A 15853-nucleotide genomic window follows, 5' to 3' on the forward strand; every position below is an offset into this window, starting at 1 on the left:
AGTTTATATAGTCACGATGTCTGTAGGTCTTACCAGTGGAGGTGCTCATAAAAGTGCTTCCTGTGTGGATAAGTCATAGGCTTTACACGAACCATCATTCGAAACGTAACCACTGGCCTAGGCTGGTCTAGCCAGGATGCCTGATTGGTAATAGGTTTGGAATGGCTATGAAAAAGAGGATCTCTAATGTTCCTCCCCCATCTTGCTGGCACCTCAGTAAGAAGGCCACCTAGATTCAGGTCCTTTCTCAAGATTTTCCAATATCAGTTAAGAACATGGCGTACCTGTCTAGCCCCTAGGTAAAATGTTCCTATAATCCAGATCTTATTACTTTTTTCGGGTCGGGAGCGAAGGACTAGTAGGTCCTCCTTCCTGCAAGAAGTAACAAAGTCATGAGCATCATCCAGAATTCCCTTAAAGTAACCCCATTGTAAATACCTATGAATTACAGTAAATCACCAGACTCCTTATCATACATAGCTGGCCTTGTCTGAACAGTTACATCGAGCTCTCAAGAACTGCCCCTTGGGGATTTCCTTTTTTAATGAGTACGGATGGAAGCTACGCCTGTCAAGAAGACTGTTGGCAGCTGTCGTCTTATGAACACCTACTTAAATACTGGTGACCAAAACTGTCCACAATATTCCATGTGTGGTCTGACCAGTGACTTGTATAGAGAAAGAACAATGTTCTCGTCATGTGCCCATAGACCTCTTCTGATGCACCCCATGATCCTATTTGCCTTGGCAGCAGCTGCCTGACACTGGTTGCTCTAGTTAAGCTTTCAGTTAACTAAAATCCCCAAGTCCTTTTCCATGCCAGTGTTCCCAGTAGTTTCCCATTTAGTGTGTAATGGGGACATGTATTTCCTCTGCCGATGTGCAGAACCTTACTTTTATCAGTGTTTAAACTTCACTTTACACTTTTCTGCCCCAGCTTATCCAGATCCTCTTGCAATCTCCTTGCATCTTCTCTTGTGTTAATGTCCTTACATAGTTTCGTATAATCTGCAAATATTAATATTTTACTGTACAATCCTTCTACCGGATCATTAATAAATATAGTAAAAAGAATAGGTCCCAAAACTGCTCCCTGTGGTTCCCCACTAGTAATTGTGACCCAATCACAGTATGTACCATTTATAACCCCCCTCTGCTTTCTATCATTGAGCAAGTTATTTACCCACTTTCACACATTCTCGCCGAGACAAAGCATTCTAATATATGTGTGTGTGTGTATATATATATATATATATATATATATATATATATATATATATATATATATATATAAATATATGGATAACGTATAAATCCAATGTACCAGGAGTTGGTAAATCACAACATGACCACATTCACTCACATTATAGTGCAGTCGTTGGTCACATGATGTGTCACGCTCAAAGTTGCTGCATAGCCCTGGTCTAAAAATTTCTCTCTTCTGTTTTTGAGTTTAATGTGACTCCTGACCATCACTTAACATTCAATCTAGCTTTCAAGACACAAAATATTGGGACAGCTGTATTACAAAATGCATTAGTATTTATCCTAACTATCAAGCAGTTTTTCACTACTCCACGATGTTGCAAAGAAAGACTTGTATAAAGAGTCTAACAGAGACTTGCAGGAATACTGCCTTCCAATAGGTGGTGCTGCAGAGGTATTGTTCCATCTCCTATATTTGCATATTATCCAGTGGAGCATGAATGACCTTATAAGTCTTCTCACTCACCTTCTAGGTGCTCTCCCTAAGGAGAAAATAAAACGTTCCTGACCCACGTCACAGGACTCTTGCTAGCTGAGCCAGAAACCTACTGCACACTGATGAAGAGCAAACACCCCAAAACAGCTGTCTGTGTATGGATTCTGGCATGGTGTTCAATTCCCAGTCATTGTTACAAGGCTTGTATAAAGAGTCTAACATTGACTAGCAGGAATGCTGCCTTCAAATAGGTGGTACTGCAGAGGTATCCTTCCATCTCCATTATTTGCATATTACCCAAAGGAGCATGAATGGCCTTAGAAGTCTTTTCACTCACTCATCCTCTAGGTGCTCTCCATAAGGAGAAAAGATAGCATTCCGGACTCATGTCACAGGCCTCTCGCTAGCTGACCCAGAAACCTACTGCACACTGATGAGGGGCAAACACTCCAAAAAAGCTGACTGTGCATAGCTTCTGGCTTGGCTTTCAATTCCCAGTCATTGTTATATAGCTTGTTTAAAGAGTCTAACATTGACTGGCAGGAATGCTGCTTTTCAATTCCTTATATCTCTCATGGAAGCCAAGGTAGACTAAAGGTGATCAAATGATGGAAAATTAACCCTGACCCATAGAAAAGCTGAATTATTTTAGATTAATTTCTTCACATAGGGTTCAACACCATTTATATGACATAATGTATTGGCAATGCAAATTATACAAACAGGAAAATTCATCGTTGTGCGTTCTGTGGCAATAATTAAACTAGATGTGTTCAGAATAGAGATGAGCGAGCACCCAAATGCTCGGGTCCGCGTTATTCGAGTCAAACTTTTCGTAAAGTTCGAGAGCTCTACTCGAGTAACGAACCCCATTGACTGCAATTGGAGACTCGAGCATATTTGTATGAGGCCAGCCGTGTGCCGAGCTTTTTTTTTGTGGTTTGTGTGTTATCTCTCTCTCGTAAGTAAGGTATCTATAGGAACATGTACGAGGATAAGACATTGTACCATATCTATAGGAACATGTACAAGGAGCACATTGTGCCATATCTATAGGAACATGTACAAGGAGAGCATATTGTACCATATCTATAGGAACATGCACAAGGAGAACACATTGTACCATATCTATAGGAACATGTACAAGGAGAACACATTGTACCATATCTATAGGAACATGTACAAGGAGCCCACATTGTACCATATCTATAGGAACATGTACAAGGAGAGCACATTGTACCATATCTATAGGAACATGTACAAGGAAAGTACATTGTACCATATCTATAGGAACATGTACAAGGAGAGCACATCGTACCATATCTATAGGAACATGTACAAGGAGAGCACATTGTACCATATCTATAGGAACATGTGCAAGGAGAGCACATTGTACCATATCTATAGGAACATGTACAAGGAGAGCACATTGTACCATATCTATAGGAACATGTACAAGGAGAGCACATTGTATCATATCTATAGGAACATGTACAAGGAGCCCACATTGTACCATATCTATAGGAACATGTACAAGGAGCCCACATTGTACCATATCTATAGGACCATGTACAAGGAGAACACATTGTACCATATCTATAGGACCATGTACATGGAGAGCACATTGTACCATATGTATAGGAACATGTACAAGGAGAACACATTGTACCATATCTATAGGACCATGTACAAGGAGAACACATTGTACCATATCTATAGGGACATGTACAAGGAGAGCACATTGTACCATATCTATAGGAACATGTACAAGGAGAACACATTACACCATACCTATAGGAACCTGTACAAGGAGAACACATTGTACCATATCTATAGGAACATGTACAAGGAGAACACATTATACCATATCTATAGGAACATGTACAAGGAGCACACATTGTACCATATCTATAGGAACATGTACAAGGAGAGCACATTGTACCATATGTATAGAAACATGTACAAGGAGAGCACATTGTACCATATCTATAGGAACATGTACAAGGAGAACACATTGTACCATATATATAGGAACATGTACAAGGAGAACACATTGTACCATATCTATAGGAACATGTACAAAGAACACATTGTACCATATCTATAGGAACATGTACAAGGAGAGCACATTGTACCATATCTATAGAAACATGTACAAGGAGAACACATTGTACCATATCTATAGAAACATGTACAAGGAGAGCACATTGTACCATATATATAGGAACATGTACAGGAATAGCACATTGTACCATATCTATAGGAACATGTACAAGGAGAGCACATTGTACCATATCTATAGGAACATGTACAAGGAGAACACATTGTACCATATGTATAGGAACATGTACAAGGAGAGCACATTGTACCATATCTATAGGAACATGTACAAAGAACACACATTGTACCATATCTATAGGAACATGTACAAGGAGAGCACATTGCACCATATCCATAGGAACATGTACAAGGAGCACACATTGTACCATATCTATAGGAACATGTACAAGGAGAGCACATTGTACCATATCTATGGGAACATGTACGAGGAGAACACATTGTACCATATATATTGGCTTGTCCAACATGACAAATCACTGTGATATTATAACATAATATTAAACCACAGTGGATGGTTCCATTGACTGTGAAGTACTCTTATATCTTACATTTGAACAGCACCATATATTCCCCTGGTGGCAACATTCAGTAAAATTTGTTTTCTTTGAGAAATTTAACCCCCCTTACCCATTGATTTTGCAGACCAACTCCTATAGGGTTCTGAATTTCTAGTTTGATTATGTTAACCTCGTATATGTGTGTTCATCTGATCCTATATTCGATGTTTGGTTTGCATTGGCATTTTCAGCAACAGAGGAAGCAAGACTGTGCTGTCGTCACATTTTCTTTGGAATGCAGTGTAGAATAGTGGCAGTTGACCTATTGTTACAGTATTTCACATAATATTCTCATGGCTAACAATGTAGGGTTAAAGATAATCATTAACATTTGGTGTTTGTTATGTATTGCTATAACTATTACAATTTATCGAATTTTATGTAGGGTTCATCCTTAATGATCAAATATCCCAGGATCAGGGAGTTTTATATCCATCTTTAAATCCTCAATTGGTTGCCTATGAAAAAGGTCCAATTATACTCCCCACTCCCCTTTTAGTTGACTTCATTACTTCAAAAAGAGATACAGTTATGTTAATCAATATTATGGATATACAGGGTGATTCAAAAGTCAGGGCCACCCAGAATATCTTCTCAACTAAAAGAGATACAAGTAGGAAGCTTTGTAGGAGACGTAGATGGGTAGGGAAATAATTTTGGCACTATCATGGTTCCTGTTGGACATCTTGAATTCAGCCAAAGAAACTTCAATGGAAAGAGGGTCATGGGATAAATGGGATACAGGACTTAAAGGTAGAATTTCATCAGCAATGGATAGGTGCAGTCATTTTTTCCATACTTTCAACCATTTTCAAGTTATGGATGATTTCATGTTGAACTTAGAACTTGATAAAGACCCTTGGATGGAGGGTTGAAACGTCGTGTGGGCACAATAAAGATTTATTCTTTTATTTAACCCCTGGAGTGCTGCTCTCATACATACTTTGCTGATGATTTCATGTTGCGTATAAATAGAGTTATGTTGAATCATGTGGAAAGACTAATTGCATGTCTTTTCAGGTGCTAGAAGATGCCGTTAATAATCCAGGACAGAACTGAGATCATCATGATGATTCAGAATATGGTCACACATTTGTAATGCCCACTGACAGAATTCCAGACTTTCAAGGACATCTTGGCGTAACTTCTGTTGCAGCTGCAGTATGTATGGGTGCCGCTTGTGTGTCTTGAGGATCCTTACAACAGTTGGTTGACTCACACCATTCTCATGTGTCAGTCTCCTGGTGCTTTTCTGTTGACTTTTTATGAAAGCTGCTAGCATAGCTGTCGACACCTGGGAATCGGAAACACTGCTTGGATGATCAGTTCTGAGTTTTACACTACCAGGTTCCCTGAACTTCTGAATCAGTTTCCTGGCACTTTATGCACTCACTGGTTGTCTTCCTGGGTGTTCTTGATATAAAGGCTCGGCAACCTCACATGAGCTTCTGTTACCGACCATCCGAATGATCTCAATTCTGTCCTGGGTTGTTAATGGCATCTTCTGGTACCTGAAAAGACATGCGATTAGTGTTTTCCATGCCACATAATTCAACATTTCAACTTTATTAATACTCAACATGACATTATCCATGACATATGAGATATGTAAAATATGACTAAACCTATCAATGTCTAATGGAATTCTACTCTTAAATCATGTGTCTCATGATCCCCTCTCCATTGATGTTTCTTGGGCTGCCACCAAGATGGCCAACAATCACCACCATAATGCCAAAAAGTTTCCCCTCACCCATCTAAGTGTTCCTACTTGTATTTCTTTTATTCAGGAGATATTCCACATAGCCTTGTCTTTGGAATCGCAATGTATTTTAACTCATCAGTATTTTAGAGGATACCTGACTTATACCAACTTTACAACATAGCCATATATTGAGAGGAGCGTCCAATACTTTCTCAGTTATCTTAACCCTTTGCAATCCAATTGTGGATTCAAGGTTTCCTAGGGGGCTTTCTCTTTCTGCCATTATACAATGGCGCCATCTGCTGGCTAGACCAGTACTGCGGTATGGGACATGCTGGAGAGGCCCCCAACAACAGAGCGGCCATTAATATACAGTAAGAATACCCTGCCAGACGTCTTCCGACATCGGAGCTGTACAGCCTTCAATCAGAACGTCTTCAGATGTCAGACAGTGGATTGGAAAGGGTTATTATAGGTAAGGTTTGTACTATTTATCTTTCCTACTTTTATTTAAATATATGAACATGAAATGTATTTACCTTGATTTGCAATGTATTGTACACTGATAATATGGGTTGGTACTTTTGATGAAAGTTTAATAGAACAACAATAGTATGGCACCCAACACTCCATAATCCCGTTGCTCTGTTATTGTAAAAGCAATAGAAGAATCATATTAAGTCATCAAGTGCTACACTGTCAGATGTTTAAAAGGGGTTTATCCAGGACTAGGAAAAAGGGTCTGCTGTTTTCCAGAAACAGCTCCACATCTGTCCATTGGCTGTGTCTGAAATTGCATTTCATCTCCATTCAAATGAATGGGGCTCAACTGCAATAACCAACACAGCCAATGAACAGAATTGGACCTGTTTCTTGAAAACAGCAGATCCTTTTTTTTTAGTCCTGGGCAAACCTCATTAATTTTCTGGAATATTTATTGATAACCTTGCACATGAAATATACATATGAAGTATCCACAGTGCAGAAAATGTGGAAGGTACATTCCTGGTATCTAGTAACTAATAAGCAAATCTAGATTGCTCTGTGTCATTTGGGATATTTTCAAGGTACTACGTGATTAATATCAGTATAGGTGACTCGCCCTAAAAGGTTAATGTTGCCATGGGGACAAACTAGAAAGGGACAACTAAAATTGCAGGATCGCTGAGATCGGTAGAAGCTGCAACAAATTGTAAGTGAGGCCGGCCTTTGAACAGACTTTGAGACTGTGGGTGTGCGCAGGGAAGGAAAGTACACATGGAAAATAGACAGTTTATAATTTCTCATCTCTCGACCCCCATTCTCAGATTGAGCTATTTTTGCAAAGGGGAAGGTAATATGGATTCTAATCCCGGCTCACCTTTGGAGTGTGCAAGCCCCAGATTTCAAAAGACGTTACATGTAAATTTCTTAACTTCTATTTCTGTGGAACTGTATTATCCATAGTAAGATGATGACAATATTAGTTGGGTGGTATTGCAACATTATAGTTACTGATACAATGTGTCAAGAGAGACACCTGCTGCACCATATCCTGAATTCTGCGTTACTATTCCCCCCCCCCCCCCCCCCCACACCCCCCTGAGACATTATTGTGCATCTAATAGTAATAGAATAGTTGATTCAGATATCACAATGAAAGATACTAACCTGAACGGAATTAGAAGTCCAGATATACATCACTTCAGGCAATAATAGCCAGGAATATGCTTGACAGACAAGGTTGGGTACCATGCATGTCGCCATGTTATTTGTCTTGGTTTTCCTAGTTCATGCATATATACTGCCAGGAGAAGTCGAATCATTCATTTTTCTAGGTAGCAGATGTTGCTATTTGTTCTATAGGATGAGTACATAGGGGCCACACATAAATGTTGGATATAAAACTTATACTGTATTCAAGAAGCTTTCAAGATAGGTAGGACAGCATATGTCACAGGTCCTTCCTTGGTCTAATATATGATGAGACAAGTCGAACTTTAAGCATCTCAAAGATGGTAGGGCGGTTTCTGACTTACCCTGTGTTATGATCCATCAATAAGTCAATGAGTAGATTGCCAGACTATTATTTGTATGATTCAGTGGACTCTATATGCAGGTCTTATACTGGCCAGTGACATGCATTATACATTGTAAACAGCTGATACACGACAATCCGATGCACCAAGATAAAAAATAACCTCATTATTTACCATATTTTTTATTCCACTGTGTCCAGGATTTGGTATTATGGAATCATGTAACATCTACAGTATGATTGACAACTAATTTCTACTGTGCCGCGTTACTCTTGGTGGCCTGTACTGTATTTTTCATACTAGCACACAACTGGCAGGGATGGGTAGATATAATGGTTTGATTTTGGAATGAAAGGACATAGAAAATAAAAGGTTGATGAAATGTAAAATACACATGTCATATATAACTTATTAATGCCATTAGGCATCTAGACATTTAGGATCTAAAGGTCCATGCTTAGATTTTGATTTCTGGCATTGGCTATTAAAGTTTTGCATTAAAGGGGTTATCCAAACTATATAACCTACCACCCCACCAATCCCAAGAACGGGGGTTCTGTGTCCCTCTACTCCTTACTGCACCCCCTAAAGTGAGGCGGAGATTGAGTGGAGTGGCAGTCGCACATGCGTGGTGCTGCTCCATTCATTTTCAATGCGACTGACGGAGATAGCCGAGTACAAGCGCTTGGCAATTTTGGTTAGCCCCATTGAAAAGAATAGAGTGGCGGCTGCACATACGTGGCAAGCGTTCTATTCAGTCTGATGCCACTGTGGGTGGGAGAAGCAACCCCGCAGTGACAAGAGAGAGGGGGACACTGGATTCCCATTCTCAGGATTGTGTATAAGTTGACTTAAAGTATAATTTGATAACTTAAGTATAAATTGACTCAAACAATGTGAGCACATAGAGTGCACATACTGTATTTTTAAAGTTTTTTTGTTGAGAGTAGGGAAATTGGGAAACAGGAAGAAGAGAACGGTCCTAGCAGTTTCTATGCATGTTAGTCAAAAGACAATGGTGCTTATATAGAAGCAAATGTAAAATGTTATAGCCACAGCTATGTCTATATATACTCTAAAACAACTACAAACTTAAGTTCTATTAACCCCTTTAGTGGCACGCCCAGAAAATCTCCGGAACTGACCCTGCAGTTAAACCCTGGAAGATTTCCGTGGACAGCTCTAGTGCTGAAATGCTGGCCAGGACACAGTTATTGTGCCACTCTACACGTTTGCCACTGCGAATAACCCCAGGAAAATCTCCGGGGCTTGCTACACTGACATGGTAATAATAAGCCTGCTACTTAAGGGGTTAAAGGAATTTTTGTATGTCTTTTGATGCATTTTATGAATGATGATTCCCTTATGAATTTATTCATAAAAGTGCAACATTTAAAAAAGTGGAAATTGCAGTTAGTATCTGAAAATGCATTTTGCTTTAAATTTTATAGATTTTTTTTTTAAATTGTGTCTGCCAATCTGTCATCTTAAAAAAATGTCATCATAAATCAGTGTCTGTACTTGTCACAGCAGCAATGCAAAAAACTGAAAAAAAATAAGTCAGTGACTAAAAATATTAAATAAAATTGAAAATATACATTGATTAATTTCATAACATCTACATTTCCATAACGTTGAATACAATTCTAACTGCATCATGATTAATCTTGGGGGGACCATGGGCTCAGAAAAAAAAGTAATTCTGAGGGGACACTTTCCTTATATACAGAGTATTTACATGTCCTACAAGTAGAGATGAGCGAACGTACTCGTTTCGAGTAATTACTCGATCGAGTACCGCCATTTTCGAGTACTTCAGTACTCGAGTGAAAAGTACTCGGGGTCGCTGGGGGGCGGGGGGTGCCGTGGGTGAGTGGGGGGTAGCAGCGGGGAGGAGCCCTCTCTCTCTCCCTCTCCCCCCCACTCCCCGCTGCAACCCCCCACTCACCCACGGCGCCCCCCGAATTTTTTTGCCCGAGTACGGAAGTACTCGAAAATCGCGGTATTCGGGCGGAAAAGGGGCGTGGCCGAGCACGTTCGCTCATCTCTACCTACAAGCACAGATGTAGCTAAGTTCAACTTGACACATAATGCATTAAAACTGTGGGACAGAACCTTTTTTTGCCTTTTCAATGGCTTTTGTTGTGCTAAGATCACTTTTTGCAGCAAGCTATCGGGTAATCTTTGCTATATCTATATAGGATCTGCCACCATGATTGGGGTGCCTTTTTATATAGCAAGCCATCCACTCAAAGTGAATGGGAACAGCTGTGCTATATAAATAGTCTAGAGGGGGTGGCGCACCAGGCCTATATGCATAGTGCACTAGAGATCAAGCTTGCGAATATTACATCTGTACCCTTAGAACAGGCCATAAATATTAGATTGGTGGTGGCCTGACTCTCACCGCCCCACGACAATCAGATGATTGAAGGGACCATGGATTAGTGCATGCACAGCTCTGGGCTTCAATACCAGTCCAAGCCACTCCTTAAAGCACAGATCTGTGCCTGATAAATAATTATGGTGACGTGAAGCTTTCTGAAGCGCCACAGCCCCTTCATCTGATTGGCTGAAGCACTGACAGTCGGACCTCCACTGACCTTACATAAGATGACCATCAATTTTGCATAGTTATTTAACCCCTTTAACACATTTTTGGTGAATCGACTCAATAAAAAATGGTCCCTAGCAGAAAGCCATGGACTCCAAACCAACATTAGGGTGCATTCGCATGTAGCGGATTTGGTGTAGTGGAAATGATGTACCAAAATCTGCACTATTGATGCAGATTTTGATGCGAACCGGCAGCAGACTTCACCCCCTTCAATTGAAAGGATGAAATCTGCTGTAAATTCATGTCAAAATCTACATTAAAATCCACAGTGCAAATTATGCTGTGGATTTAGGTCCAGATACGCCCACTTGTGAATATGCCCTTAAATAGGATTGTCCTCTGCAGGCCCTTTAGGACCCAAAACCTAGAACCAGGATCTACTGGTACTCTAGTGGGCCAATCTATTACTGATTATGACAAATATTTTCATAACAGCTACGACTGTGATGCTTGAAATCATGAAAAAAAAAATAATAATAATTTAATGTCATAACGTCACAAGGTGGACATCGAACAATTCCAAAAAGCTGCTTTATTTGCAAAGACCACTTACAATAAAGTGCAAAATTTGCCAAAATGTTGCACTTTATTGTAACCGGACTTTGCAAATAAAGCAACTTTTTGGAACCGTTAGACTTGGTTACATTGTATTTTCGGGAGGCGGCACTTCATGGTCTCCTGCACAGCGGGGAAGTTTACCTGGCACTGTCCTACATACCATATTGTTGTATATATAATAATAATTCATTCTTCATCGTAAACCAATTTTCTCCAGATGGGTGAATTAAAAAAAAAATACACAAAGTAAGCCCGTTATATATAACCATAACAACGTTTTATTACCATTAAGACTAAACTTGTATTGAAAAGATTTGATATAACAAGACAAGAAAAAGCAATAGCAAATTTTAACTATCAACTAGATTATGCATAGCGAGTAACTTTTCCTAGTACTCAGGGAAGAGCAGAACATTTTTTATTATGTTTTATTTTTTAAAATATAGAACGGTACAGAGCACAAACATACTAAAATTATCAGTGCACTGGATGTGGGAGAGCCGATTCTTCCTTCGTCTTTTTAGCCCATAGCTCTTGTTCTTGTATCCATCAGAAGAACATTAAAAATAAAGACCCAGTTTTTTTGTTTTTGTTTTTGTTTTTTTTGTTTCTACTGTGCATTAAGAAAAAATATTCACGACAAACATGACAACATATCAAACAATATTTCTACACAAGTTACCTTGATACGCTTGTCAATCAAGTAGTATAAGAAAAACATTTTTTTAAGACATATACAAACAGAACTAGCAAAGGAGTACAACTTAATAATAAATTAACAGAAAGTCAAAAAAAGAAAATAACTTTATATATATATATTTATATTATATATACACGTACACACACAAGAAATGACACAATAATATGCTTCTTCCCATAGTTTAAGTAAACAAATAAATAGACTAGCCAAACCTGCTATAATTGATATTGGCCAAATGCATTACATCAGCAATTAAATAAATACGTGTTGCAAGCAACATAAAAACAGTGTTTTTAAAATGTGCCAACGCAGCCCTGTTATATTGGAATGGGCCGTAAAGTGAACTCGAAAACTTTTTTTGTTTTTTTAACAAATTTAAAGCAAATGTTTTCCTTTTATTATTCTAAACACATTACATTTAACTATGATACTAAGATATGTAAATGATTTCGTAGCACCTACAGCTCAAACTAAGGAAGTTTTTGCCCCAACCCAAAACCAAACGAAACAAGAAAAAAAAAAAAATAAGTAAGTTTTCTTTTGTTCTGCAGATATCCCATACTGATGACTTAAAGAAAAAAATTGTCTTGCAATGCACCTCTTGCTTGATTTGGGTTTTGACTGTGTGGTATTTTGGGGACCTGTGTAGTACACTCTCCCTCACTCAATAGTATAGTTTGCATTATGCTATGAAAAGATACGAAGACCAACTGTATGTAACCCATCTTTCAAAAAACATTCTACTAATCCAATTTAAAACATATCTTGTTCTCTAAAAAGTTACCAGTGCAGTATGAATGACAAAGTTGTCAATTTCCCCTAAATTAGCCAGTCAAAATATTATTTTATTTTTTTCTCAAATCCAGATTCTCTTGTAAAAATTCTTTATATTTTATAAAAATAGATTTTTCTGGAAACCCATTTTCAGCAAAGAGACAAACTCTTTGGCAACATTGTTCATTTATTTAAATTGTTTTGCGTCATCAGGTATTCTGACCTAAATGGTCCCCTCAGGAAACTCCTTTCAACACCTAAGTCAAGAAACAATACAATCGAATGCAAAAGTCATTATTTTTGTTCCCTTTTTGCAAAAACTTACTATATTGTTTCTTTTTTTTTTTTTTTTTAATTACCCTTTGAGTGTCAGAACCTTTGCTATATTCCCACACTAAAAGGACTTCTGGAAAGGAGGAAGGAGGGGGAGGAGGGGGGAACCGGTCACCAATCTGAAAGGATTTATTCAGTGAACAGAAAAGAAAAGCTGACAAAGAAAAGAAAAAACACACTTTTTTTTCTTTTCTTTATAGTGTTACATTTGTAAAAATTGTTGTTTTTTTTCAAGTTTTTTTTAATTATTTTTTTTTTTATTTTTTACTTCTTCAAATGAACTCATGGTCATCTTAAAAACAGCCACCTTCAAAGAAGGTGTAAAACTAGCCGGCTGGGTTAAAAAAGCCCTGCTCATTGTAATCTATGTATATTATATTCAACGACAACAGCTATGAAAGAACATTCAATGCATCAAAGTTTTTTTTTCTTATTTTCTTTTTTCTAAGCATTATAAAATCCTTTCCGGTTTATCATAGGATATCCAATGGTAATACTTAGGCAACATTGGCTTATAAAGTCCATGGTTGGTTATAAGCCATTGAGAGTCAGTTTTTTATTTTTATTTTCCGTCTTCTTTTTGTTCGTGAACAGAATTTTTGTTTTCAGGTTGATGTAGATAGGCTAGAAATTCAAGACTTGTGGGTTTTGTTGGTTTTAAAGGAAACCTGCAGAACTCTGTCTCCCAGGCGGTATCCATTAAGGCTGGCAATAGCCATAGCTGCTTCATCATAATTGGTCATTGTGACAAAGCCAAATCCCTTGCATTTGTTGGTGTTGAAATCACGGATGACTTTGACATTGTTGACTGCCCCAAATGGGCCGAAAAGCTGCCAAAGGACACTCTCATCTGAGTCGGGAGAGAGGTTGTAAACAAAGATACACCAGCCAGTACCCGTGTGCCCAGGGATGTTCATTCCAACCAAGCTTGTCATTCCATCAATAGTGATTGGAGAAAACCTAGAAGGTGAGAAAGGAGAGGTCATCAATTATGTGAAAATACTAAGTTATGGTCAAAGGAAAAGAAAAATGTTAAACAACCACGTCCAAATCTTTGAGTCCAAAAACAGTCAAATAAGTAAAATAATAATGCTAGTAATAATAAAGATAATTTTGTACACATTTCCACTTTTCTCAGTAAATGCTAAAGTTTGAACTACTTAGAAACATAAGGGCTTGCTCACATATGTCTCGAGATTGGGGTCAATTGACGTTACTGCTCCCCTTGTTTTCTTAATGGCAGTCGAATTTTTTTCAGTTGGACATCTTTTAAAGCTATTTGCCTTGCCTAAAGGTGGCCTGCATGCTATATTTCTTTGGGTGGGACAATAAGGCCAATGCTCTGCTGGATGCGAAGAATGGGCACCACATATAGGTCTATTGTACCTATCTAGTAGACTTTCTTACCATTGGAGGGGACTTATTTCCCTACATAGGGTGTTTTTACTATGCTTGAGTGTATTTCTTCTCACTTCTCTTGGTTGGTTAATTGGCTTCTTATGGTGTTGGTCCTTGTGGGGGTGTGCGGTATTATTCTTTAATTTCTTGTGTGTTTTTATACATAGGGTACAAATATTAAAAGTGTTTTTTAAGCAGTTTTATTTGTATGTTTTTCGATTTTGTTATTCTTCATACATTGTTAGAATGCACTTAATATACAGTAATAGAATATACATTGAGGGATACTGTAAATGGACTTTTTATTCTTTAATCTGGGCCACTATAGGACTTAAGAGTTGTCATTTTGGTGGAAACACAATATACTAAAGCCCATGTATGGTTTCTCCAAAAAAGATGTGCAGTGTCATTTTTAGGGTTATCTAGGGAAAAAACTTTGCAAACTGCTCACTGGGGTCAAATAAAGACATCATACTCACCCAGTCCCCCATCACTCCTGTTTCACTGTTGTCAGATACCCCACTGCTCTCCACTTTCCTGCCCCATCAATAGGACATGTGATCGGTGCATCTGATCATCGTCCAAAGTGAGCCAGTGATTGGTTGCAGCAGTCACATGTCCCTGGTGTCAGTGACATCATCACTAGCTCACTGCAGCCGGAAGTAGAGAGCAGCAGAGTACCAGGCATCAGAGACACAAGCACAACAAGGGTTCGGGTGAGGTAAGTATGCCTCGTGTTATGCTATTCCACTGCAGTGAGGAGCATTGAGAAAACAAATTTCTGGATAATGCCTTTACCTAGTTAATATAGGCTGTTCTGAACACTAGAGATACATGACATGTTGCACTAGAAATGACCTTGAATTCTAAGTCACTACATGATTTGCCAGCTGGATTGCTGATAATGATATTAAGATTCAATATTACATATTGAGGATAATTATAATTTACATGAATTGTTAATATCTGCTATAATGACCAAACTAGAACTGCGTGTTAGATTTCCTGACTACTGGATGTTTATTAGCTTAAGTATCTCAATTAAATTAGATAATTGCATGCTTCATTGCATATAAACAACATGTTTGGAGAGGTGTACAGAATGTGTGGAAAAAACTCCAAATCAAATATTCTAACAATTTTATCATAGTCATTAAACCTGCAAACAAAAGAAAACTCTGTGACAGTTAAGGTGCCGACAGCTCCACGGATCATTCATATTAATGGATGCTATTCATTCTATTGACACTGAGGTATACCCTAAAGCTCTAAGATTCCAATGCAAATCCTATAACAGCTCCCAGCACCATCATGCAGCATAATACTTGTGTTGTTTTATGTGACAGAGAGGCTTTCGGCTTCCTCAGAGGT

At 38.4% G+C, this 15853-nt stretch overlaps 1 protein-coding gene across 5 annotated transcripts in view; it reads right to left on the minus strand.

Annotated features, from left to right (window-relative positions):
- Window positions 1-13080: 13080 nt before the first annotated feature.
- The window catches only part of ELAVL4 (ELAV like RNA binding protein 4), a 129884-nt gene continuing 127111 nt past the window's right edge, over window positions 13081-15853 (minus strand). For all 5 annotated transcript variants that reach the window (XM_066597618.1, XM_066597619.1, XM_066597617.1 and 2 more), the window contains one exon: window positions 13081-14044. In XM_066597618.1, the coding sequence (XP_066453715.1) occupies window positions 13717-14044 (328 nt within the window). In that variant the 3' untranslated portion in view covers window positions 13081-13716. The remainder of the gene's footprint in view (window positions 14045-15853) is intronic.

The sequence above is a fragment of the Eleutherodactylus coqui genome, chromosome 3 (assembly GCF_035609145.1).
Source record: "Eleutherodactylus coqui strain aEleCoq1 chromosome 3, aEleCoq1.hap1, whole genome shotgun sequence".
NCBI lineage: Eukaryota > Metazoa > Chordata > Amphibia > Anura > Eleutherodactylidae > Eleutherodactylus > Eleutherodactylus coqui.